Genomic DNA, 27913 nt, shown 5'->3' on the forward strand with positions numbered 1-27913 from the left:
ACAGCTGGTCTTACTAGGGGTCCGACACTTAACGCAAAATACATTACAGACAAGTGACTTTACAATTGACATACAGTCGCAGTCTGGGAATGTTTTCAGACACATTGACTGTTTCCACATGTTGTTATGTTACAGACTTGTTCTAAAATGGATTCAATTTGGGAGGGGGGGGGGGGGGATTCTCGCCCTCGTCAATCAACACACAATGACGTCACAATACCGCATAATGACGTCACAATACCGCATAATGACGTCACAATACCGCAATATGACGTCACAGTACCGCATCATGACATCACAGTACCGCATCATGACATCACAGTACCGCAATATGACATCACAGTACCGCATCATGACGTCACAGTACCGCAATATGACGTCACAGTACCGCAATATGACGTCACAGTACCGCAATATGACGTCACAGTACCGCATAATGACGTCACAATACCGCATAATGACGTCACAATACAGCATAATGACGTCACAATACCGCAATATGACGTCACAGTACCGCATAATGACGTCACAATACCGCATCATGACAAAGCAAAAACAGGTTGTTGGAAATGTTTTGAAATCGTATGCTCCACAGACCAACAAATATTTTAATATCATCCACATAAGAGTCACAGCAAAATATTTAGTATGATTTCTTCTACATTATTTTAGGCCCAGGTTTTGGAACTTTGTCTTTCCTGTATATAGCCACTATATTGTGATCACTGCATCCAATGGGTACGGACACAGCTTTAGAACAAAGTTCTACAGTATTAGTAAAGATGTGATCGATACATGTGGATGATCGTGTTCCTGTCGTGTTTGTAAACACCCTGGTAGGTTGATTAATAACCTGAACCAGATTACAGACACTGGTTACAGTGAGAAGCTTCCTGTTGAGTGGGTTGATAAATAACCTGAACCAGATTACAGTCACTGGTTACAGTGAGAAGCTTCCTGTTGAGTGGGTTGATTAATAACCTGAACCAGATTACAGACACTGGTTACAGTGAGAAGCTTCCTGTTGAGTGGGTTGATTAATAACCTGAACCAGATTACAGACACTGGTTACAGTGAGAAGCTTCCTGTTGAGTGGGTTGATTAATAACCTGAACCAGATTACAGACACTGGTTACAGTGAGAAGCTTCCTGTTGAGTGGGTTGATTAATAACCTGAACCAGATTACAGACACTGGTTACAGTGAGAAGCTTCCTGTTGAGTGGGTTGATTAATAACCTGAACCAGATTACAGACACTGGTTACAGTGAGAAGCTTCCTGTTGAGTGGGTTGATTAATAACCTGAACCAGATTACAGAGAGAAGCTTCCTGTTGAGTGGGTTGATTAATAACCTGGACCAGATTACAGACACTGGTTACAGTGAGAAGCTTCCTGTTGAGTGGGTTGATTAATAACCTGAACCAGATTACAGACACTGGTTACAGTGAGAAGCTTCCTGTTGAATGGGTTGATTAATAACCTGAACCAGATTACAGACACTGGTTACAGTGAGAAGCTTCCTGTTGAGTGGGTTGATTAATAACCTGAACCAGATTACAGACACTGGTTACAGTGAGAAGCTTCCTGTTGAGTGGGTTGATTAATAACCTGAACCAGATTACAGACACTGGTTACAGTGAGAAGCTTCCTGTTGAGTGGGTTGATTAATAACCTGAACCAGATTACAGTCACTGGTTACAGTGAGAAGCTTCCTGTTGAGTGGGTTGATTAATAACCTGAACCAGATTACAGACACTGGTTACAGTGAGAAGCTTCCTGTTGAGTGGGTTGATTAATAACCTGAACCAGATTACAGTCACTGGTTACAGTGAGAAGCTTCCTGTTGAGTGGGTTGATTAATAACCTTAACCAGATTACAGACACTGGTTACAGTGAGAAGCTTCCTGTTGAGTGGGTTGATGAATAACCTGAACCAGATTACAGTCACTGGTTACAGTGAGAAGCTTCCTGTTGAGTGGGTTGATTAATAACCTTAACCAGATTACAGACACTGGTTACAGTGAGAAGCTTCCTGTTGAGTGGACAGCTTGATGAAAACCAGTCAATATTCAGGTCCCCAAAAAGTAGACCTCTCTGTTTACATCACGTACACTATCAAGCATTTCACACATTATATTTAGATACTGACTGTTCGCACTTGGTGGCCTATAGCAGCACCCCACTTGGTGGCCTATAGCAGCACCCCACTTGGTGGCCTATAGTAGCACCCCACTTGGTGGCCTATAGCAACACCCCACTTGGTGGCCTATAGTAGCACCCCACTTGGTGGCCTATAGCAACACCCCACTTGGTGGCCTATAGCAACACCCCACTTGGTGGCCTATAGCAACACCCCACTTGGTGGCCTATAGTAGCACCCCACTTGGTGGCCTATAGCAACACCCCACTTGGTGGCCTATAGTAGCACCCCACTTGGTGGCCTATAGCAACACCCTACTTGGTGGCCTATAGCAACACCCTACTTGGTGGCCTATAGCAACACCCCACTTGGTGGCCTATAGCAGCACCCCACTTGGTGGCCTATAGCAACACCCCACTTGGTGGCCTATAGCAACACCCCACTTGGTGGCCTATAGCAACACCCCACTTGGTGGCCTATAGCAACACCCCACTTGGTGGCCTATAGCAACACCCCACTTGGTGGCCTATAGCAGCACCCCACTTGGTGGCCTATAGCAACACCCCACTTGGTGGCCTATAGCAACACCCCACTTGGTGGCCTATAGCAACACCCCACTTGGTGGCCTATAGCAACACCCCACTTGGTGGCCTATAGCAACACCCCACTTGGTGGCCTATAGCAACACCCCACTTGGTGGCCTATAGCAACACCCCACTTGGTGGCCTATAGCAACACCCCACTTGGTGGCCTATAGCAACACCCCACTTGGTGGCCTATAGCAACACCCCACTTGGTGGCCTATAGCAGCACCCACTTGGTGGCCTATAGCAGCACCCCACTTGGTGGCCTATAGCAGCACCCCACTTGGTGGCCTATAGCAAGCACCCCACTTGGTGGCCTATAGCAACACCCCACTTGGTGGCCTATAGCAACACCCCACTTGGTGGCCTATAGCAACACCCCACTTGGTGGCCTATAGCAACACCCCACTTGGTGGCCTATAGCAACACCCCACTTGGTGGCCTATAGCAACACCCCACTTGGTGGCCTATAGCAACACCCCACTTGGTGGCCTATAGCAACACCCCACTTGGTGGCCTATAGCAACACCCCACTTGGTGGCCTATAGCAACACCCCACTTGGTGGCCTATAGCAACACCCCACTTGGTGGCCTATAGCAACACCCCACTTGGTGGCCTATAGCAACACCCCACTTGGTGGCCTATAGCAACACCCCACTTGGTGGCCTATAGCAACACCCCACTTGGTGGCCTATAGCAACACCCCACTTGGTGGCCTATAGCAACACCCCACTTGGTGGCCTATAGCAACACCCCACTTGGTGGCCTATAGCAACACCCCACTTGGTGGCCTATAGCAGCACCCCACTTGGTGGCCTATAGCAGCACCCCACTTGGTGGCCTATAGCAGCACCCCACTTGGTGGCCTATAGCAACACCCCACTTGGTGGCCTATAGCAACACCCCACTTGGTGGCCTATAGCAACACCCCACTTGGTGGCCTATAGCAGCACCCCACTTGGTGGCCTATAGCAACACCCCACTTGGTGGCCTATAGCAACACCCCACTTGGTGGCCTATAGCAACACCCCACTTGGTGGCCTATAGCAGCACCCCACTTGGTGGCCTATAGCAGCACCCCACTTGGTGGCCTATAGCAACACCCCACTTGGTGGCCTATAGCAACACCCCACTTGGTGGCCTATAGCAGCACCCCACTTGGTGGCCTATAGCAACACCCCACTTGGTGGCCTATAGCAACACCCCACTTGGTGGCCTATAGCAACACCCCACTTGGTGGCCTATAGCAACACCCCACTTGGTGGCCTATAGCAACACCCCACTTGGTGGCCTATAGCAGCACCCCACTTGGTGGCCTATAGCAACACCCCACTTGGTGGCCTATAGCAACACCCCACTTGGTGGCCTATAGCAACACCCCACTTGGTGGCCTATAGCAACACCCCACTTGGTGGCCTATAGCAACACCCCACTTGGTGGCCTATAGCAGCACCCCACTTGGTGGCCTATAGCAACACCCCACTTGGTGGCCTATAGCAACACCCCACTTGGTGGCCTATAGCAACACCCCACTTGGTGGCCTATAGCAACCACAACACTTCAATAACACTTGACATAAGATCTTCTCTAAGTATTACGGGGGGGGGGGTGTGCAACTCAATATTAGGAAGGTGTTCTTAATGTTTTGTACGCTCAGCGTATGTTGAACATGTCATTACTATATTTCCAGTGTGTAGTTGGTTTTGTGCGTTAAACTTTTCTAAACATGAGGTCTAACTCTTGATTGATTCTCTGTCTCTCTATCGCCCCCCTCAGGGGCCAAGAAGGAGGGAGCGGCGGGGTTCTTCAAGGGCATAGGGAAGGGTCTGGTGGGGGTGGTGGCCAGGCCGACAGGGGGCATCGTAGACATGGCCTCCAGCACCTTCCAAGGCATACAGAGGTTAGTAGAGACACAGGACACTACAGGGGTTAGTAGAGGCGGGACACTACAGAGGTTAGTAGAGACAGGACACTACATGGGTTAGTAGAGACGGGACACTACAGAGGTTAGTAGAGAAACAGGACACTACAGGGGTTAGTAGAGACACAGGACACTACAGGGGTTAGTAGAGAAGGGACACTACAGGGGTTAGTAGAGACACAGGACACTACAGGGGTTAGTAGAGGAGGGACACTACAGGGGTTAGTAGAGACAGGACACTACATGGGTTAGTAGAGACAGGACACTACATGGGTTAGTAGAGACGGGACACTACAGAGGTTAGTAGAGACACAGGACACTACAGGGGTTAGTAGAGAAGGGACACTACAGGGGTTAGTAGAGACACAGGACACTACAGGGGTTAGTAGAGGAGGGACACTACAGGGGTTAGTAGAGGCACAGGACACTACAGGGGTTAGTAGAGGAGGGACACTACAGGGGTTAGTAGAGACACAGGACACTACAGGGGTTAGTAGAGGCAGGACACTACAGGGGTTAGTAGAGACGGGACACTACAGGGGTTAGTAGAGACGGGACACTACAGGGGTTAGTAGAGACACAGGACACTACAGGGGTTAGTAGAGACACAGGACACTACAGGGGTTAGGAGAGACGGGACACTACAGAGGTTAGTAGAGACACAGGACACTACAGGGGTTAGTAGAGACACAGGACACTACAGGGGTTAGGAGAGACACAGGACACTACAGGGGTTAGGAGAGACACAGGACACTACAGAGGTTAGTAGAGACACAGGACACTACAGGGGTTAGGAGAGTCGGGACACTACAGAGGTTAGTAGAGGAGGGACACTACAGAGGTTAGGAGAGACACAGGACACTACAGGGGTTAGTAGATGCGGGACACTACAGGGGTTAGTAGAGGCGGGACACTACAGGGGTTAGTAGAGGCGGGACACTACAGGGGTTAGTAGAGGAGGGACACTACAGGGGTTAGTAGAGACACAGGACACTACAGGGGTTAGTAGAGGCAGGACACTACAGGGGTTAGTAGAGACACAGGACACTACAGGGGTTAGTAGAGGCGGGACACTACAGGGGTTAGTAGAGGAGGGACACTACAGGGGTTAGTAGAGACACAGGACACTACAGGGGTTAGTAGAGGCAGGACACTACAGGGGTTAGGAGAGACACAGGACACTACAGGGGTTAGGAGAGACACAGGACACTACAGGGGTTAGTAGAGGAGGGACACTACAGGAGTTAGTAGAGGAGGGACACTACAGGGGTTAGTAGAGGAGGGACACTACAGGGGTTAGTAGAGACACAGGACACTACAGGGGTTAGTAGAGGCGGGACACTACAGGGGTTAGTAGAGACACAGGACACTACAGAGGTTAGTAGAGACACGGGACACTACAGGGGTTAGTAGAGACGGGACACTACAGGGGTTAGTAGAGGAGGGACACTACAGGGGTTAGTAGAGGAGGGACACTACAGGGGTTAGTAGAGGAGGGACACTACAGGGGTTAGTAGAGGAGGGACACTACAGGGGTTAGTAGAGACACAGGACACTACAGGGGTTAGTAGAGGCGGGACACTACAGGGGTTAGTAGAGACGGGACACTACAGAGGTTAGGAGAGACACAGGACACTACAGGGGTTAGTAGAGGCGGGACACTACAGGGGTTAGTAGAGGCGGGACCACTACAGGGGTTAGTAGAGGCGGGACACTACATGGGTTAGTAGAGGAGGGACACTACAGGGGTTAGTAGAGGAGGGACACTACAGGGGTTAGTAGAGGAGGGACACTACAGGGGTTAGTAGAGGAGGGACACTACAGGGGTTAGTAGAGGAGGGACACTACAGGGGTTAGTAGAGGCGGGACACTACAGGGGTTAGTAGAGGAGGGACACTACAGGGGTTAGTAGAGGAGGGACACTACAGAGGTTAGTAGAGGCGGGACACTACAGGGTTAGTAGAGGAGGGACACTACAGGGGTTAGTAGAGGAGGGACACTACAGGGGTTAGTAGAGGAGGGACACTACAGGGGTTAGTAGAGGCAGGACACTACAGGGGTTAGTAGAGGCGGGACACTACAGGGGTTAGTAGAGGAGGGACACTACAGGGGTTAGTAGAGGAGGGACACTACAGGGGTTAGTAGAGGCGGGACACTACAGGGGTTAGTAGAGGCGGGACACTACAGGGGTTAGTAGAGGCGGGACACTACAGGGGTTAGTAGAGGAGGGACACTACAGAGGTTAGTAGAGACACAGGACACTACAGGGGTTAGTAGAGACGGGACACTACAGGGGTTAGTAGAGGAGGGACACTACAGGGGTTAGTAGAGGAGGGACACTACAGGGGTTAGTAGAGGAGGGACACTACAGAGGTTAGTAGAGACACAGGACACTACAGGGGTTAGTAGAGGCGGGACACTACAGGGGTTAGTAGAGACACAGGACACTACAGGGTTAGTAGAGACGGGACACTACAGGGGTTAGTAGAGGAGGGACACTACAGGGGTTAGTAGAGACACAGGACACTACACGGGGTTAGGAGAGACGGGACACTACAGGGGTTAGTAGAGGAGGGACACTACAGGGGTTAGTAGAGACACAGGACACTACAGGGGTTAGTAAGAGACACAGGACACTACAGGGGTTAGTAGAGGCGGGACACTACAGGGGTTAGTAGAGACACAGGACACTACAGGGGTTAGTAGAGACACAGGACACTACAGGGGTTAGTAGAGGAGGGACACTACAGGGGTTAGTAGAGGCGGGACACTACAGGGGTTAGTAGAGGCGGGACACTACAGGGGTTAGTAGAGGCGGGACACTACAGGGGTTAGTAGAGGCGGGACCTACAGGGGTTAGTAGAGGCGGGACACTACAGGGGTTAGTAGAGGCGGGACACTACAGGGGTTAGTAGAGGCGGGACACTACAGGGGTTAGTTTAGTAGAGGCGGGACACTACAGGGGTTAGTAGAGGCGGGACAACTACAGGGGTTAGTAGAGGCGGGACACTACAGGGTTAGTAGAGGCGGGACACTACAGGGGTTAGTAGAGGCGGGACACTACAGGGGTTAGTAGAGGCGGGACACTACAGGGGTTAGTAGAGGCGGGACACTACAGGGGTTAGTAGAGGCGGGGAACACTACAGGGGTTAGTAGAGGCGGGACACTACAGGGGTTAGTAGAGGAGGGACACTACAGGGGTTAGTAGAGGCGGGACACTACAGGGGTTAGTAGAGGCGGGACACTACAGGGGTTAGTAGAGGAGGGACACTACAGGGGTTAGTAGAGACGGGACACTACAGGGGTTAGTAGAGGAGGGACACTACAGGGGTTAGTAGAGGAGGGACACTACAGGGGTTAGGAGAGGCGGGACACTACAGGGGTTAGGAGAGGAGGGACACTACAGGGGTTAGGAGAGGAGGGACACTACAGGGGTTAGGAGAGGAGGGACACTACAGGGGTTAGGAGAGGAGGGACACTACAGGGGTTAGGAGAGGAGGGGACACTACAGGGGTTAGGAGAGGAGGGACACTACAGGGGTTAGGAGAGGAGGGACACTACAGGGGTTAGGAGAGGAGGGACACTACAGGGGTTAGGAGAGGAGGGACACTACAGGGGTTAGGAGAGGAGGGACACTACAGGGGTTAGGAGAGGAGGGACACTACAGGGGTTAGGAGAGGAGGGACACTACAGGGGTTAGGAGAGGAGGGACACTACAGGGGTTAGGAGAGGAGGGACACTACAGGGGTTAGGAGAGGAGGGACACTACAGGGGTTAGGAGAGGAGGGACACTACAGGGGTTAGGAGAGGAGGGACACTACAGGGGTTAGGAGAGGAGGGACACTACAGGGGTTAGGAGAGGAGGGACACTACAGGGGTTAGGAGAGGAGGGACACTACAGGGGTTAGGAGAGGAGGGACACTACAGGGGTTAGGAGAGGAGGGACACTACAGGGATTAGGAGAGGAGGGACACTACAGGGGTTAGGAGAGGAGGGACACTACAGGGGTTAGTAGAGGAGGGACACTACAGGGGTTAGTAGAGGAGGGACACTACAGGGGTTAGTAGAGGAGGGGCACTACAGGGGTTAGTAGAGGAGGGGCACTACAGGGGTTAGTAGAGGAGGGGCACTACAGGGGTTAGTAGAGGAGGGGCACTACAGGGGTTAGTAGAGGAGGGGCACTACAGGGGTTAGTAGAGGAGGGGCACTACAGGGGTTAGGAGAGGAGGGACACTACAGGGGTTAGGAGAGGAGGGACACTACAGGGGTTAGGAGAGGAGGGACACTACAGGGGTTAGGAGAGGAGGGACACTACAGGGGTTAGGAGAGGAGGGACACTACAGGGGTTAGGAGAGGAGGGACACTACAGGGGTTAGTAGAGGAGGGACACTACAGGGGTTAGTAGAGGAGGGACACTACAGGGGTTAGTAGAGGAGGGGCACTACAGGGGTTAGTAGAGGAGGGGCACTACAGGGGTTAGTAGAGGAGGGACACTACAGGGGTTAGTAGAGGAGGGACACTACAGGGGTTAGGAGAGGAGGGACACTACAGGGGTTAGGAGAGGAGGGACACTACAGGGGTTAGTAGAGACGGGACACTACAGGGGTTAGTAGAGACACAGGACACTACAGGGTTAGTAGAGACACAGGACACTACAGGGGTTAGTAGAGGCGGGACACTACAGGGGTTAGTAGAGGCGGGACACTACAGGGGTTAGTAGAGGCGGGACACTACAGGGGTTAGTAGAGGCGGGACACTACAGGGGTTAGTAGAGGCGGGACACTACAGGGGTTAGTAGAGACGGGACACTACAGGGGTTAGTAGAGGCGGGACACTACAGGGGTTAGTAGAGGCGGGACACTACAGGGGTTAGTAGAGGAGGGACACTACAGGGGTTAGTAGAGACGGGACACTACAGGGGTTAGTAGAGGAGGGACACTACAGGGGTTAGGAGAGGCGGGACACTACAGGGGTTAGGAGAGGAGGGACACTACAGGGGTTAGGAGAGGAGGGACACTACAGGGGTTAGGAGAGGAGGGACACTACAGGGGTTAGGAGAGGAGGGACACTACAGGGGTTAGGAGAGGAGGGACACTACAGGGGTTAGGAGAGGAGGGACACTACAGGGGTTAGGAGAGGAGGGACACTACAGGGGTTAGGAGAGGAGGGACACTACAGGGGTTAGGAGAGGAGGGACACTACAGGGGTTAGGAGAGGAGGGACACTACAGGGGTTAGGAGAGGAGGGACACTACAGGGGTTAGGAGAGGAGGGACACTACAGGGGTTAGGAGAGGAGGGACACTACAGGGGTTAGGAGAGGAGGGACACTACAGGGGTTAGGAGAGGAGGGACACTACAGGGGTTAGGAGAGGAGGGACACTACAGGGGTAAGTAGAGGAGGGGCACTACAGGGGTTAGTAGAGGAGGGGCACTACAGGGGTTAGTAGAGGAGGGGACACTACAGGGGTTAGGAGAGGAGGGACACTACAGGGGTTAGGAGAGGAGGGACACTACAGGGGTTAGGAGAGGAGGGACACTACAGGGGTTAGGAGAGGAGGGACACTACAGGGGTTAGGAGAGGAGGGACACTACAGGGGTTAGGAGAGGAGGGACACTACAGGGGTTAGGAGAGGAGGGACACTACAGGGGTTAGGAGAGGAGGGACACTACAGGGGTTAGGAGAGGAGGGACACTACAGGGGTTAGGAGAGGAGGGACACTACAGGGGTTAGGAGAGGAGGGACACTACAGGGGTTAGTAGAGGAGGGACACTACAGGGGTTAGTAGAGGAGGGACACTACAGGGGTTAGTAGAGGAGGGACACTACAGGGGTTAGTAGAGGAGGGACACTACAGGGGTTAGTAGAGGAGGGACACTACAGGGGTTAGTAGAGGAGGGACACTACAGGGGTTAGGAGAGGAGGGACACTACAGGGGTTAGGAGAGGAGGGACACTACAGGGGTTAGGAGAGGAGGGACACTACAGGGGTTAGGAGAGGAGGGACACTACAGGGGTTAGGAGAGGAGGGACACTACAGGGGTTAGGAGAGGAGGGACACTACAGGGGTTAGGAGAGGAGGGACACTACAGGGGTTAGGAGAGGAGGGACACTACAGGGGTTAGGAGAGGAGGGACACTACAGGGGTTAGTAGAGGAGGGACACTACAGGGGTTAGTAGAGGAGGGACACTACAGGGGTTAGTAGAGGAGGGACACTACAGGGGTTAGTAGAGGAGGGACACTACAGGGGTTAGTAGAGGAGGGACACTACAGGGGTTAGGAGAGGAGGGACACTACAGGGGTTAGGAGAGGAGGGACACTACAGGGGTTAGTAGAGGAGGGACACTACAGGGGTTAGTAGAGACACAGGACACTACAGGGGTTAGTAGAGACACAGGACACTACAGGGGTTAGTAGAGGCGGGACACTACAGGGGTTAGTAGAGGAGGGACACTACAGGGGTTAGTAGAGGCGGGACACTACAGGGGTTAGTAGAGGAGGGACACTACAGGGGTTAGTAGAGGCGGGACACTACAGGGGTTAGTAGAGGCGGGACACTACAGGGGTTAGTAGAGGCGGGACACTACAGGGGTTAGTAGAGGCGGGACACTACAGGGGTTAGTAGAGACTGGACACTACAGGGGTTAGTAGAGGAGGGACACTACAGGGGTTAGTAGAGGCGGGACACTACAGGGGTTAGTAGAGGCGGGACACTACAGGGGTTAGTAGAGGAGGGACACTACAGGGGTTAGTAGAGACGGGACACTACAGGGGTTAGTAGAGGAGGGACACTACAGGGGTTAGTAGAGGAGGGACACTACAGGGGTTAGGAGAGGCGGGACACTACAGGGGTTAGGAGAGGAGGGACACTACAGGGGTTAGGAGAGGAGGGACACTACAGGGGTTAGGAGAGGAGGGACACTACAGGGGTTAGGAGAGGAGGGACACTACAGGGGTTAGGAGAGGAGGGACACTACAGGGGTTAGGAGAGGAGGGACACTACAGGGGTTAGGAGAGGAGGGACACTACAGGGTTAGGAGAGGAGGGACACTACAGGGGTTAGGAGAGGAGGGACACTACAGGGGTTAGGAGAGGAGGGACACTACAGGGGTTAGGAGAGGAGGGACACTACAGGGGTAAGTAGAGGAGGGACACTACAGGGGTAAGTAGAGGAGGGACACTACAGGGGTTAGTAGAGGAGGGACACTACAGGGGTTAGTAGAGGAGGGACACTACAGGGGTTAGTAGAGGAGGGACACTACAGGGGTTAGTAGAGGAGGGACACTACAGGGGTTAGTAGAGGAGGGACACTACAGGGGTTAGTAGAGGAGGGACACTACAGGGGTTAGTAGAGGAGGGGCACTACAGGGGTTAGTAGAGGAGGGGCACTACAGGGGTTAGTAGAGGAGGGACACTACAGGGGTTAGGAGAGGAGGGGCACTACAGGGGTTAGGAGAGGAGGGGCACTACAGGGGTTAGGAGAGGAGGGGCACTACAGGGGTTAGGAGAGGAGGGACACTACAGGGGTTAGGAGAGGAGGGACACTACAGGGGTTAGGAGAGGAGGGACACTACAGGGGTTAGGAGAGGAGGGACACTACAGGGGTTAGGAGAGGAGGGACACTACAGGGGTTAGGAGAGGAGGGACACTACAGGGGTTAGGAGAGGAGGGACACTACAGGGGTTAGGAGAGGAGGGACACTACAGGGGTTAGGAGAGGAGGGACACTACAGGGGTTAGGAGAGGAGGGACACTACAGGGGTTAGGAGAGGAGGGACACTACAGGGGTTAGGAGAGGAGGGACACTACAGGGGTTAGGAGAGGAGGGACACTACAGGGGTTAGGAGAGGAGGGACACTACAGGGGTTAGGAGAGGAGGGACACTACAGGGGTTAGGAGAGGAGGGACACTACAGGGGTTAGGAGAGGAGGGACACTACAGGGGTTAGTAGAGGAGGGGCACTACAGGGGTTAGTAGAGGAGGGGCACTACAGGGGTTAGTAGAGGAGGGACACTACAGGGGTTAGGAGAGGAGGGACACTACAGGGGTTAGTAGAGGAGGGACACTACAGGGGTTAGGAGAGGAGGGACACTACAGGGGTTAGTAGAGGAGGGACACTACAGAGGTTAGTAGAGGAGGGACACTACAGGGGTTTTGTGGTTTTATTTGTTTTGTTTAATGTGGTATAGTGTGTAACATTATTTATGTCTCTGTCTGCCGGTCATAACCATGTTTGGTGCTTTATGTTCTGTACCTTATAATTCTGACTAATTTTGTTAACTGTTCTGTTTTCATTTTGTTTTCTCATAAGTTAATGCCTTGGAGATGTTGTTTTTGTCTTTCTGTTGAGTGAGTATTTGGTGAGATGTGGGAAAGCTTTGGTTATGACTGGGCGGCCATAGTGAAGGGATCATAGGGGAGGGGTTTGGGATCATAGGGGAGGGGTTTGGGATCATAGGGGAGGGGTTTGGGATCATAGGGGAGGGGTTTGGGATCATAGGGGAGGGGTTTGGAATCATAGGGGAGGGGTTTGGAATCACTTTGGGAGGGGTTTGGGATCATAGGGGAGGGGTTTGGGATCATAGGGGAGGGGTTTGGGATCATAGGGGAGGGGTTTGGGACTATAGGGGAGGGGTTTGGGACTATAGGGGAGGGGTTTGGGATCATAGGGGAGGGGTTTGGGATCATGGGGGAGGGGTTTGGGACTATAGGGGAGGGGTTTGGGACTATAGGGAAGGGGTTTGGGACTATAGGGAAGGGGCTTGGGACTATAGGGGAGGGGTTTGGGACTATAGGGGAGGGGTTTGGCTGGCATGGAGGGTTAGTTGTCTTTCTCATAGATCAGATTGTCTGTCAGAGAGGTAAGTGACTGCATGATGTTAAAGTAGTTATTATGCTGTTATAACATGTTACAGATCAAACCAAAGGAAACGATTGGTTAACGCTCAACATGTAACCCCTCCCCTCCATCATTGTTAACACTGCTTCTGCCCTGACTCCTCCCCCTGCTACATTCTGCAGCATCGTGAGGTTCCAACAGACTAAACCCATGAGGAATGAACAGACTGGGAGAGAGCACATTGGTCATCACATTGGTCAGATCGCTTATGGAAGCCCCTCCTCCACCTGTTCTCTCCTCTGGGATTGGCCGACTGCACTAAACCCATGAGGACTGAACAGACTAGGAGAGAGCGAGACTATATTGTTACCGTAAATCTCTTAAAGATTAGAGCTGCTGTTCTCAGCAGATCGTTCTGTATCTCAGTAACTTAAACATCACATTGGTCAGATTGCTTATGGAAGCCCCTCCTCCACCTGTTCTCTCCTCTGGGATTGGCCGACTGCACGAGCGCACGACTACTGCCATGCAGAGACTGGCAGTTTGGCAATGTCTTTTTGTTGCAAAACAAAAACATTTAGACAACATAAAATCCACAACATGTCAGGAACCCAAGTTGTATCGCCCCCGGGGGCGCCAGGTCTGTGATAGACTGTAATGGGGTTTTGTATCGCCCCTGGGGGCGCCAGGTCTGTGATAGACTGTAATGGTGTTTTGTATCGCCCCTGGGGGCGCCAGGTCTGTGATAGACTGTAATGCATCGTAGAGTGGAATGGGGTTTTGTATCGCCCCTGGGGGCTCCAGGTCTGTGATAGACTGTAATGCATCGTAGAGTGGAATGGGGTTTTGTATCGCCCCCGGGGGCTCCAGGTCTGTGATAGACTGTAATGCATCGTACACTGGAATGGGGTTTTGTATCGCCCCTGGGGGCTCCAGGTCTGTGATAGACTGTAATGCATCATAGACTGGAATGGCATTTTGGGGGGGGGAATGTGCTGGCATGTAGCTGGGTTAGTTTACATTGTTGATACGGGTCTCAAATGACTCCTCCAAACGGCACTCTGACTGGACGACACATTCAAGTAGACCATTCAGTCTCTACTGTCACTTTACCCCACCCTCCCTCCCTCCCTCTAGCTTTCTCATAACCTCCCTTCCTCCTCCTCTCACCTCTCAGGTACCTAATGTTCAGCCAAAACATTCCTAATTCCCCAGTGGTTCTGAGATGCCAAAACACAGCCCCCCATCACATAGTATTGATGTCCATTCACCACCTCATTCATTATCCTTCACAAAGCATATGAATCACCTATCAATTCCTGATAACCTGATGAAATTATTGTTCCATGCTTTCACACTAGAGATAACGAAAGGTGAGATACTGGAACACACACACACACACACACACACACACACATGTGCGCGCGTACGTGCACGCATACGTACTCATGCACCGTTTGCCTCCCTCTTTGGGCTGAACGGGTTTTCTAAGTTAGTGATTTCTTTCAGAAGCAGGATTCTGTTAGTGCTGAGTGTTTTTGTTGTAATGTGGTCCTACTCTGCTACTGTGTCTGGCTCATTGTGGAAGACATTACAGAGCAGTTTTGTTATGAGTTTTGGGTCCGAAAGCAAACGACTTCTTGTTCTTGATTCATGAAACCCTTCTGGATGGTGGGGTTGTGATTGGCTCTGTGAGATATGACGGTGCGTTCTGATTGGCTCTCTGAGATATGACGGTGCCTTCTGATTGGCTCTCTGAGATATGACGGTGCCTTCTGATTGGCTCTGTGAGATATGACGGTGCATTCTGATTGGCTCTGTGAGATATGACGGTGCGTTCTGATTGGCTCTGTGAGATATGACGGTGCGTTCTGATTGGCTCTGTGAGATATGACGGTGCGTTCTGATTGGCTCTCTGAGATATGACGGTGCATTTTGATCAGGCTGTGAGATCTGTGACGGTGCGTTGCGATCTGACGGCGCGTTGTGATTGGCAGGGTGGCAGAGTCAACAGAGGAAGTGACCAAGCTGAGGCCGGTCAGACTGATCCGAGAGGACGGAATCATCCGACCTTACGACCAGGAGGACGCCAAGGGATACGACCTTTTCCAGGTTAGCAACCCACCTTAGAAGGTCACTAAAACACCCATGGCTGGAGGTAGACTTGTCCAGGTTAGCAACCCACCTTAGAAGGTCACTAAAACACCCATGGCTGGAGGTAGACTTGTCCAGGTTAGCAACCCACCTTAGGAGGACACTAAAGCACCCATGGCTGGAGGTAGACTTGTCCAGGTTAGCAACCCACCTTAGGACACTAAAACACCCATGGCTGGAGGTAGACTTGTCCAGGTTAGCAACCCACCTTAGGACACTAAAACACCCATGGCTGGAGGTAGACTTGTCCAGGTTAGCAACCCACCTTAGGACACTAAAACACCCATGGCTGGAGGTAGACTTGTCCAGGTTAGCAACCCACCTTAGAAGGACACTAAAACACCCATGGCTGGAGGTAGACTTGTCCAGGTTAGCAACCCATCTTAGGACACTAAAACACCCATGGCTGGAGGTAGACTTGTCCAGGTTAGCAACCCACCTTAGGACACTAAAACACCCATGGCTGGAGGTAGACTTGTCCAGGTTAGCAACCCACCTTAGGACACTAAAACACCCATGGCTGGAGGTAGACTTGTCCAGGTTAGCAACCCACCTTAGGACACTAAAACACCCATGGCTGGAGGTAGACTTGTCCAGGTTAGCAACCCACCTTAGGACATAAAACACCCATGGCTCCTGGAGGTAGACTTGTCCAGGTTAGCAACCCACCTTAGGACACTAAAACACCCATGGCTGGAGGTAGACTTGTCCAGGTTAGCAACCCACCTTAGAAGGACACTAAAACACCCATGGCTGGAGGTAGACTTGTCCAGGTTAGCAACCCACCTTAGGACACTAAAACACCCATGGCTGGAGGTAGACTTGTCCAGGTCGTAGAAAAAGGGGACCATATAACAACTAGTGCTTTTTCCTATTTCAGTTTCTGCACTTTTCTATTCTAAATTATATATTTTAATTTTTCCTTATACAGTGTATTATATGTCAATCTGAAAGTGTCGTCTTGAAACCAATGAGTTTAATCTTTTGTCTTTACAGAAATGAAACATTCTTTCTCTTTGACACACCCGATGGTCTTGAAGTGTTTTTCCACTTCTAATTTTGTGTGTTTTTCTTTCTCTCTCTCTCTTTCTCTCTCTCTTTCTCTCTCTCTCCTTCTCTTTCTCTCTATCTCCTTCTCTTTCTCTCTCTCTCCTTCTCTTTCTCTCTTTCTCTCTCTCTCCTTCTCTTTCTCTCTCTCTCCTTCTCTTTCTCTCTTTCTCTCTCTCTCCTTCTCTTTCTCTCTCTCTCCTTCTCTTTCTCTCTTTCTCTCTCTCTCTTTCTCTCTCTTTCTCTCTCTTTCTCTCTCTTTCTCTCTCTTTCTCTCTCTCCTTCTCTTTCTCTCTCTCCTTTCTCTCTTTCTCTCTCCTTCTCTCTCTCCTCTCTCTCCTTCTCTTTCTCTCTTTCTCTCTCTCTCCTTCTCTTTCTCTCTCTCTCCTTCTCTTTCTCTCTCTCTCCTTCTCTTTCTCTCTTTCTCTCTCTCTCTTTCTCTCTCTTTCTCTCTCTCCTTCTCTTTCTCTCTCTCCTTCTCTTTCTCTCTCTCCTTTCTCTCTTTCTCTCTCTCCTTCTCTCTCTCCTTCTCTTTCTCTCCTTCTCTTTCTCTTTCTCTCCTTCTCTTTCTCTCTCTCTCCTTCTCTTTCTATCTCTCTCTTTCTCTCTCTCTCCTCTCTCTCTCTCTCTCTCCTTCTCTTTCTCTCTCTCTCCTTCTCTTTCTCTCTCTCTCCTTCTCTCTCTCTCCTTCTCTTTCTCCCTCTCTCCTTCTCTTTCTCTCTCCTTTCTCTTTCTCCCTTTCTCCTTCTCTTTCTCTCTCTCTCCTTCTCTTTCTCTCATTTCTCTTTCTCTCTCTCTCTCCTTTCTCTTTCTCTCTCCTTCTCTTTCTCTCTCTCCTTCTCTTTCTCTCTCTCTCCTTCTCTTTCTCCCTCTCTCCTTTCTCTTTCTCCTTCATGCAGCATGATGAGGAATAGAAGGGGTTGAGGTTGATTATGGGGGTTGTGTGTTTTCTACGTGATGTAATTCAAGTCCTAGTAATCAATAATCTTAGTTCAACGGTCAGTTAAAATGTCTGATCGTTGTCGACACACACACACACACACACACACACACACACACACACACACACACACACACACACACACACACACACACACACACACACACAGGTGAAGCTCTGTGTCAAAGTTCAAACTCCCTTGTCTATATCTGGTTTGTAAATGTGTATACTATGCTGATTTCATGACTCTTAATTCAGTTTTCTTCGCTGAAGACTGCATTGTTTTGCATGCCAAAGGGAAAACATCTCTGTCCGTACAATACCTCAGTCTTGTTTTTTTTAAGTCAGGGTTTTTTATATTACTTTTGCCGAATTAAATCTTTTCCAATTTTATTTCGTATTTACAGAATTAGGAAATGAAACGATTTAGCCTGCTATAATATATGCAGATCATTTATCCAGCCCTTTATAAACTACCCTATATACAAAAAATTATAATAATAAATTATTGAAAATAATATTTTACTAAAGATATGTAGTCTTTTGTTTTTTTTTGACTAGTAACGATACTCCAGCAGACATTTGCAATATTTTTTATAAAAGGTTCATAGCGTCACCTTGGAAATCATTACTTTCCTATCTTTATATACAGTATGCACTCATAATGATATATCGATGCTATACTCTTACATTCGTTTGTCTAGGAGTTACTATAACCGTATGCTAAATGATTTAGAAACTGTGCTGTTGTTCAAAGAAGCATGACCAAATTAATGTTATATTTGATAGATACTTTGTAATTATTTTCCAACATATATATATATATATATATATATATATATATATATATATATATATATATATACAATCCATAACTCCCTAGTTAGTCTGACTGCCTTAAACTATATGAATGTATGTAATGTGACGGGTAATGGTTTGTTTCTATTGGTCAATACATTCACTATGTGACGGGTAATGGTTTGTTTCTATTGGTCAATACATTCACTATGTTCTATTGTCTGTGTGTGATGTCACTTTCAACCTGAAATCTAATAAACCGATATACACTCACTTAATTACATGTGGAAAATCCATTGCGATGATTTGCTCGTTGACGGGTAAAGGTTGCTTAGAAAGGGAAGTGTAGCTACAACATAATCAATCGTGTTGTTTATTATTAGATTACAAATGAAGATATTGAGCTGTGTTCCAATACTCATACTCACCCCACTAACCATATTATTCGTGACGTGAATTGAGTATATAGTATGATTCTTGGTCGTAGTATGTATATAGTTAGTATGACAAAAGTTCCCGGAAGTTGTACTAAATTCACCAAAATACGAAGTGTACATGCAGTGGACACACTTTCCGTGCTTTTAGGGCCCATAATGCAATTCTTCAGAAAATGGGCGTGGCTTCACAACGTTTTCAGATTTGAAGAACATATGCAGAGGAGAGCGGAGACAAATTCATTGCTTTAGCTAATTATGACAAATGTTAAGAAAATGTTGGGCAATCTAATAACTTTTAAAATAAGTTTTGTTACATGTTATGTTGGCTGACAACCTATTATCTGTCCTTACGAACTGCATAGCATTACAGCAGTATGTACCGGTATGTTAGCTAGTTACCTAACGTTAATTTTAATTGGCTACTAATAGATCAAACTTGCCAGGCAGTATATTAACGATCTGCTGATCTAATTACCCAACGTTTATTGACTTGATGATTCACATCATTCTTAGCTAAGTGGTATAGTCGTTGTGCGTTTCAATCGACATTGTTACCTCTCGCGCAGAATAACTGATTAATTTACAAAACGCTCTACACTCGTAGAATACGGCCGGTGTCAATAAACGTCAGCATAAAAAAACAAACGCAATTAAATTGTTGCCAGGTGCAGTTCCATTCACCAATGCTCTGGATAACATGAAAACAGCCTAACCAGGTCTGTTAGGCCGAGTAAAACGGTCAGAGTGAGGTGTTCTTTAAGTAGCTAGCCGACGTTAGCCAGTTAGCTTGGGTGCTTGACTGCCGTTGAACGCTCGGATCAACACTACTCCTCGCGTGCACTCAACGCTCTCCATTTTACAAACGGACAATCTGGCAACGCTCTGGATTTGACGAAGGCCCAGAGAGCGCACTATGGCACTCCAGATTTGAATTATACAAACACACACCCGAAATCGTAAAATGTTTAGCTAGTCATTTGTTAATGTTTACAAGCTAGCACGCGGTTGCATAGCAACAGCATCAACTTCAGGGTAGACAGGCAACGCTCTAGTACGCTCAACTGAAACAATACCGTTTGGTTTACAGTATAATAGCATATACTCATTAAGTATGTAGTATACAGTATGTTATTATGGGTATTCGAACACAGCAGTGAACTAATAGTATATAGTATATACTCATTAAGTATGTAGTGTACAGTATGTTAGTATGGGTATTCGAACACAGCAGTGAACTAATAGTATATAGTATATACTCATTAAGTATGTAGTGTACAGTATGTTAGTATGGGTATACGAACACAGCAGTGAACTAATAGTATATAGTATATACTCGTTAACTATGTAGTGTACAGTATGTTAGTATGGGTATTAGAACACAGCAGTGAACTAATAGTATATAGTATATACTCATTAAGTATGTAGTATACAGTATGTTAGTATGGGTATTAGAACACAGCAGTGAACTAATAGTGTATAGTATATACTCGTTAAGTATGTAGTATACAGTATGTTAGTATGGGTATTCAAACACAGCAGTGAACTAATAGTATATACTCGTTAAGTATGTAGTATACAGTATGTTAGTATGGGTATTAGAACACAGCAGTGAACTAATAGTATATAGTATATACTCATTAAGTATGTAGTGTACAGTATGTTATTATGGGTATTCAAACACAGCTAATGAATTTGTATGTTTTCACACATGGACACTGCTCCTTCAGAGGTCAGAGATCAAGCAGCTGGAAGGAGAGATCTTCAGAGAACACTGTTTGTACCCTGGACACAGGAAGACCAACGTCATAGTGACCAACAGGTACATTATGGAATACTTCAGTTCAATGTGACTCGTGCCTCAGGGGTAGACATTTTGTGTTTGTATAATGGAGATACTGGTTTGGGAAGACACTTAAACCTGAAAAGGTATTTTTTAACAAATTGTGCGTTCAAGGAAAGTATTCAGACCCCTTGACTTTTTTCCCACATTTCTGTTACTTTACAGCCATATTCTAAAATGGATTAAATAAATACAAATTCTCAGCAATCTACACACAATACCCCATAATGACATCACAATACCCCATAGTGACATCATCATACCCCATAATGACATCACAATACCCTATAATGACAAATGGAAAACAGGTTTGTAGACATTTTTGCAAATGTATTACAAATAAAAAAATATAAATACCTTATTTGTGTAAGTATTCAGTCCCTTTGCTATGAGACTTGAAATTGAGCTCAGGTGCATCCTGTTTCCATTGATCATATTTGAGATGTTTCTACAACTTGATTGGAGGCCACCTGTGGTAAATTCAATTGATTAGATATGATTTGGAAAGGCACACACAACAAATCGGGTCCAATCAATTGAATTTACCACAGGTGGCCTCCAATGAGGTGGTAGAAACATCTCAAGGATGATCAATGGAAACAAGAGCTCAATTTCGAGTCTCATAGCAAAGGGTCTGAATAGTTATGTAAATAGGGTATTTCAGTTTTTTAAATTTGTAATAAATTAGCAACATTTTGTAAAAACCTGTTTTAGCTTTGTCTTTGGGTATTGTGTTTAGATTGATGAGGGGAAAACATGTATTTAATCCATTTTAGACTAAGGTAACGTAACAAAATGTGGAAAAGGGAAGGGGTCTGAATACTTTCTGAAAGCACCGTGTGTAAAACTACAGGACCAGTCAAACATTTGGACACACCTGCTCATTCCAGGGTTTTTCTTTATTTTCAACGATTTGAAAACATCAAAACTATGAAATAACACATATGGAATCATGTAGTAACCCCCAAAAAGTGTTAAATAAATCAATATATTTGAGATTATTCAAAGTAGCCACCCTTTGCCTTGATGACAGCTTTGCACACTCTTGGCATTCTCTCAACCAGCTTCACCTGGAATGCTTTTCCAACAGTCTTGCAGGAGTTCCCACATATGCTAAACACTTGTTGGCTGCTTTTCCTTCACTCTGGGGTCCAACTCATCCCAAACCATCTCAATTGGGTTGAGGTCAAGTGATTGTGGAGGCCAGGTCATCTGATGAAACACTCCATCACTCTCCTTCTTGGTCAAATAGCCCTTACACAGCCTGGAGGTGTGTGTTGGGTCATTGTCCTGTTGCAAAACAAAAGATAGTCCCACTAAGCGCAAACCAGATGGGATGGCGTATTTCTGCAGAATGCTGTGGTAGCCATGCTGGTAAGTGTGTCTTGAATTCTAAATAAATCACACCTCCTCCTCCATGCTTCACGGTGGGAACCACACATGCAGAGATCATCCGTTCACCACCTCTGCATCTTACGAAGACACGGCGGTTGGAACCGAAAATCTCATATTTGGACTCATCAGGACATATTTCTACCGGTCTAATGTCCATTGCTCATGTTTCTCAGACCCAAGCAAGTTTCTTCTTCTTATTGGTGTCCTTTAGTAGTGGTTTCTTTGCAGCAAATTGACCATGAAGGTCTGATTCACACAGTCTGCTCTGAACAGTTGATGTTGAGATGTGTCTGTTACTTGAACTCTGTTAAGCGTTTATTTGGGCTGCAATGTGAGGTGCAGTTAACTCTAATGAACTTATCCTCTGCAGCAGAGGTAACTCTGGGTCTTCCTTTCCTGTGGTGGTCCTCATGAGAACCAGTTTCATCATAGCGCTTGATGGTTTTTGCGACAGCGCTTGAAGAAACTTTCAAAGTTCTTGACATTTTCCAGATTGTCTGACCTTCATGTCTTAAAGTAATGATGGACTGTTGTTTCTCTTTGTTTATTTGAGCTGTGCTTGCCATAATATGGACTTGGTCTTTTACCAAATAGTGCTATCTTCTGTATACCACCCCTACCTTTTCACATCACAACTGATTGGCTCAAACGCATTAAGAAGGAAAGAAATTCCACAAATGTACTTTTAACAAGGCCCACCTGATAATTGAAACGCATTCCAGGTGACTACCTCATGAAGCTGGTTGAGAGAATGCCAAGAGTGTGCAAAGCTGTCATCAAAGCAAAGGATGGCTACTTTGATAACTTTTTTGGTTACTACATGATTCCATATGTGTTATTTCATCGTTTTGATGTCTTCACTAAAATTCTACAATGCAGCGAAATAGTTTTTTTTAAAGAAAATAAACTAGAATGAGTAGGTGTCTCCAAACGTTTGACTGGTACTGTAGATAGATAGACAGACGGATACGATATAGAGTATATCTACAGTATCTATATATTCATTAAACACTCCTGCATTCATTGTGTATGAATTAACGTTACTGTCGGTGAAGTAGAATTATTGTAATATTGAGGTTGTCATGTATTTTCACCCCTCATCACTTTCTGCCTCGCGACGTCTCTTCTCCTCCTACAGGAGAGTGATGTGTGTGAAGGAGGTGGAGTTTGTGGGTCACTTCAACAAAGAGTGGGAGTGTCTGTTTGAGCATTTCTCAAGGCCTCCGTACGTGGAAGGAGGAGACCTGATGATCTACTGCAAGGTCTGCCTGAGACATTTTGACCTGACACATTAAATAGCATCCTTAGGTCCAGTCGGAACTATTTAAAATTCACTCGCTTACTTACTTAGTTGCCTGCGTCCTTATCTCCTTGGGTTTTGTATTGGACCGAATCTCTTTATTTGACAGCAGGAACAGAACAAGTTGTATTGGACTGAATCTATAGGAACAGAACAAGTTGTATTGGACTGAATCTATTTGTAGGTCTATAGGAACAGAACAAGTTGTAATGGACTGAATCTATTTGTCTGACAACAGGAACAGAACAAGTTGTATTGGACTGAATCTATTTGTAGGACTATAGGAACAGAACAAGTTGTAATGGACTGAATCTCTTTGTAGGTCTATAGGAACAGAACAAGTTGTATTGGACTGAATCTATAGGAACAGAACAGGTTGTATTGGACTGAATCTATTTGTAGGTCTATAGGAACAGAACAAGTTGTATTGGACTGAATCTATTTGTCTGACAACAGGAACAGAACAAGTTGTAATGGACTGAATCTATTTGTCTGATAACAGGAACAGAACAGGTTGTATTGGACTGAATCTATTTGTAGGACTATAGGAACAGAACAAGTTGTATTGGACTGAATCTCTTTGTAGGACTATAGGAACAGAACAAGTTGTAATGGACTGAATCTCTTTGTAGGACTATAGGAACAGAACAAGTTGTAATGGACTGAATCTATTTGTCTGACAACAGGAACAGAACAAGTTGTATTGGACTGAATCTATAGGAACAGAACAGGTTGTATTGGACTGAATCTCTTTGTAGGTCTATAGGAACAGAACAAGTTGTATTGGACTGAATCTATTTGTCTGACAACAGGAACAGAACAAGTTGTATTGGACTGAATCTCTTTGTCTGACAACAGGAACAGAACAAGTTGAAGTTCCAAAAGAGAGATGGACAGGAACCCATGAGAGTGCTGCACCTCAAGAACCCTGCCACTGCCCAGGTCCGCATAATACACCTTTATGTGTGTGTGTGTGTGTGCTTGTGTTCGACCCACAGTACCTAACGGCCTCTCCTCCTCCTCTGTAGAAACTGTGTGAGGCCATAGAGCAGGCCCAGTCGGCCCAGAGGCAGCATCGGATGGTGAAGCAAAAATCACAGCGCTTTCTCAAACTGGGAGACAAGTGTTGATGTCATCGCCGGCCCGGAACGATGTCATGGTTACCCAGAATGATGTCCTGGTTACCCAGAATGATGTCCTGGTTACCCAGAATTATGTCATGGTTACCCAGAATTATGTCATGGTTACCCAGCCTGACGTGATTACTACTCAGTAGGTGATCAACACCCAGAATGATGTCATAGTTACACAGGCTGACGTGATCACTACTCAGTAGGTGATCACCACCCAGAATGTCACCACTGCTCAGCCAGTACACTGTTCCTGCCCAACACACTGCTACTGTACTGCCCAGCCCAACACACTGCTACTGTACAGCCTAACACACTGCTACTGTACAGCCTAACACACTGCTACTGTACAGCCCAGCACACTGCTACTGTACTGCCCAGCCCAACACACTGCTACTGTACTGCCCAGCCCAACACACTGCTACAGTAATGCCCAGCCCAACACACTGCTACTGTACTGCCCAGCCCAGCACACTGCTACTGCCCAGCCCAACACACTGCTACTGTACTGCCCAACACACTGCTACTGTACAGCCCAGCCCAACACACTGCTACTGTACTGCCCAACACACTGCTACTGTACTGCCCAGCCCAACACACTGCTACTGTACTGCCCAGCCCAACACACTGCTACTGTACTGCCCAACACACTGCTACTGTACTGCCCAGTCCAACACACTGCTACTGTACTGCCCAGTCCAACACACTGCTACTGTACTGCCCAGCCCAACACACTGCTACTGTACTGCCCAGCCCAACACACTGCTACTGTACTGCCCAGCCCAACACACTGCTACTGTACTGCCCAGTCCAACACACTGCTACTGTACTGCCCAGCCCAACACACTGCTACTGTACTGCCCAGCCCAACACACTGCTACTGTACTGCCCAGCCCAACACACTGCTACTGTACTGCCCAACACACTGCTACTGTACTGCCCAGTCCAACACACTGCTACTGTACAGCCCAGTCCAACACACTGCTACTGTACTGCCCAGCCCAACACACTGCTACTGTACTGCCCAGCCCAACACACTGCTACTGTACTGCCCAGCCCAGCACACTGCTACTGTACTGCCCAACACACTGCTACTGTACTGCCCAACACACTGCTACTGTACTGCCCAGTCCAACACACTGCTACTGTACTGCCCAGTCCAACACACTGCTACTGTACTGCCCAGCCCAACACACTGCTACTGTACTGCCCAGCCCAACACACTGCTACTGTACTGCCCAGCCCAACACACTGCTACTGTACTGCCCAGCCCAACACACTGCTACTGTACTGCCCAGCCCAACACACTGCTACTGTACTGCCCAGCCCAACACACTGCTACTGTGCTGCCCAGCCCAACACACTGCTACTGTACTGCCCAGCCCAACACACTGCTACAGTACTGCCCAACACAATGCTACTGTACTGCCCAGCCCAACACACTGCTACTGTACTGCCCAGCCCAACACACTGCTACTGTACAGCCTAACACACTGCTACTGTACAGCCCAGCACACTGCTACTGTACTGCCCAGCACACTGCTACTGTACTGCCCAGCCCAACACACTGCTACTGTACTGCCCAGCCCAACACACTGCTACAGTAATGCCCAGCCCAACACACTGCTACTGTACTGCCCAGCCCAGCACACTGCTACTGCCCAGCCCAACACACTGCTACTGTACTGCCCAACACACTGCTACTGTACTGCCCAGCCCAACACACTGCTACTGTACTGCCCAGCCCAACACACTGCTACTGTACTGCCCAGCCCAACACACTGCTACCGTACTGCCCAACACACTGCTACTGTACTGCCCAGTCCAACACACTGCTACTGTACTGCCCAGTCCAACACACTGCTACTGTACTGCCCAGCCCAACACACTGCTACTGTACTGCCCAACACACTGCTACTGTACTGCCCAGTCCAACACACTGCTACTGTACTGCCCAGTCCAACACACTGCTACTGTACTGCCCAGCCCAACACACTGCTACTGTACTGCCCAGCCCAACACACTGCTACTGTACTGCCCAGCCCAACACACTGCTACTGTACTGCCCAGTCCAACACACTGCTACTGTACTGCCCAGCCCAACACACTGCTACTGTACTGCCCAGCCCAACACACTGCTACTGTACTGCCCAGCCCAACACACTGCTACTGTACTGCCCAGCCCAACACACTGCTACTGTACTGCCCAGTCCAACACACTGCTACTGTACAGCCCAGTCCAACACACTGCTACTGTACTGCCCAGCCCAACACACTGCTACTGTACTGCCCAGCCCAACACACTGCTACTGTACTGCCCAGCCCAGCACACTGCTACTGTACTGCCCAACACACTGCTACTGTACTGCCCAGTCCAACACACTGCTACTGTACTGCCCAGTCCAACACACTGCTACTGTACTGCCCAGTCCAACACACTGCTACTGTACTGCCCAGCCCAACACACTGCTACTGTACTGCCCAGCCCAACACACTGCTACTGTACTGCCCAGCCCAACACACTGCTACTGTACTGCCCAGCCCAACACACTGCTACTGTACTGCCCAGCCCAACACACTGCTACTGTACTGCCCAGCCCAACACACTGCTACTGTACTGCCCAGCCCAACACACTGCTACTGTACTGCCCAGCCCAACACACTGCTACTGTACTGCCCAACACACTGCTACTGTACTGCCCAGCCCAACACACTGCTACTGTACTGCCCAGCCCAACACACTGCTACTGTACTGCCCAGCCCAACACACTGCTACTGTACAGCCTAACACACTGCTACTGTACAGCCCAGCACACTGCTACTGTACTGCCCAGCCCAACACACTGCTACTGTACTGCCCAGCCCAACACACTGCTACAGTAATGCCCAGCCCAACACACTGCTACTGTACTGCCCAGCCCAGCACACTGCTACTGCCCAGCCCAACACACTGCTACTGTACTGCCCAACACACTGCTACTGTACAGCCCAGCCCAACACACTGCTACTGTACTGCCCAACACACTGCTACTGTACTGCCCAGCCCAACACACTGCTACTGTACTGCCCAGCCCAACACACTGCTACCGTACTGCCCAACACACTGCTACTGTACTGCCCAGTCCAACACACTGCTACTGTACTGCCCAGTCCAACACACTGCTACTGTACTGCCCAGCCCAACACACTGCTACTGTACTGCCCAGCCCAACACACTGCTACTGTACTGCCCAACACACTGCTACTGTACTGCCCAGTCCAACACACTGCTACTGTACTGCCCAGCCCAACACACTGCTACTGTACTGCCCAGCCCAACACACTGCTACTGTACTGCCCAGCCCAACACACTGCTACTGTACTGCCCAGCCCAACACACTGCTACTGTAC

General features: G+C 48.6%; 1 protein-coding gene across 1 annotated transcript in view; it reads left to right on the plus strand.

Annotated features, from left to right (window-relative positions):
* Positions 1-24878, plus strand: part of LOC109887319 (vacuolar protein sorting-associated protein 13C-like) — a gene marked incomplete at its 5' end in the record, with an annotated part of 96530 nt that extends 71652 nt beyond the window's left edge. Inside the window, 6 exons of the mRNA XM_031821589.1 lie at positions 4502-4625; positions 15480-15594; positions 20586-20677; positions 23232-23355; positions 24252-24335; positions 24422-24878. Of these exons, the coding sequence (XP_031677449.1) occupies positions 4502-4625; positions 15480-15594; positions 20586-20677; positions 23232-23355; positions 24252-24335; positions 24422-24523 (641 nt within the window). The remainder of the gene's footprint in view (positions 1-4501; positions 4626-15479; positions 15595-20585; positions 20678-23231; positions 23356-24251; positions 24336-24421) is intronic.
* Between the last annotated feature and the right edge of the window lie 3035 nt (positions 24879-27913).

This window comes from Oncorhynchus kisutch, unplaced genomic scaffold (assembly GCF_002021735.2).
Source record: "Oncorhynchus kisutch isolate 150728-3 unplaced genomic scaffold, Okis_V2 scaffold3995, whole genome shotgun sequence".
Classification (NCBI taxonomy): domain Eukaryota; kingdom Metazoa; phylum Chordata; class Actinopteri; order Salmoniformes; family Salmonidae; genus Oncorhynchus; species Oncorhynchus kisutch.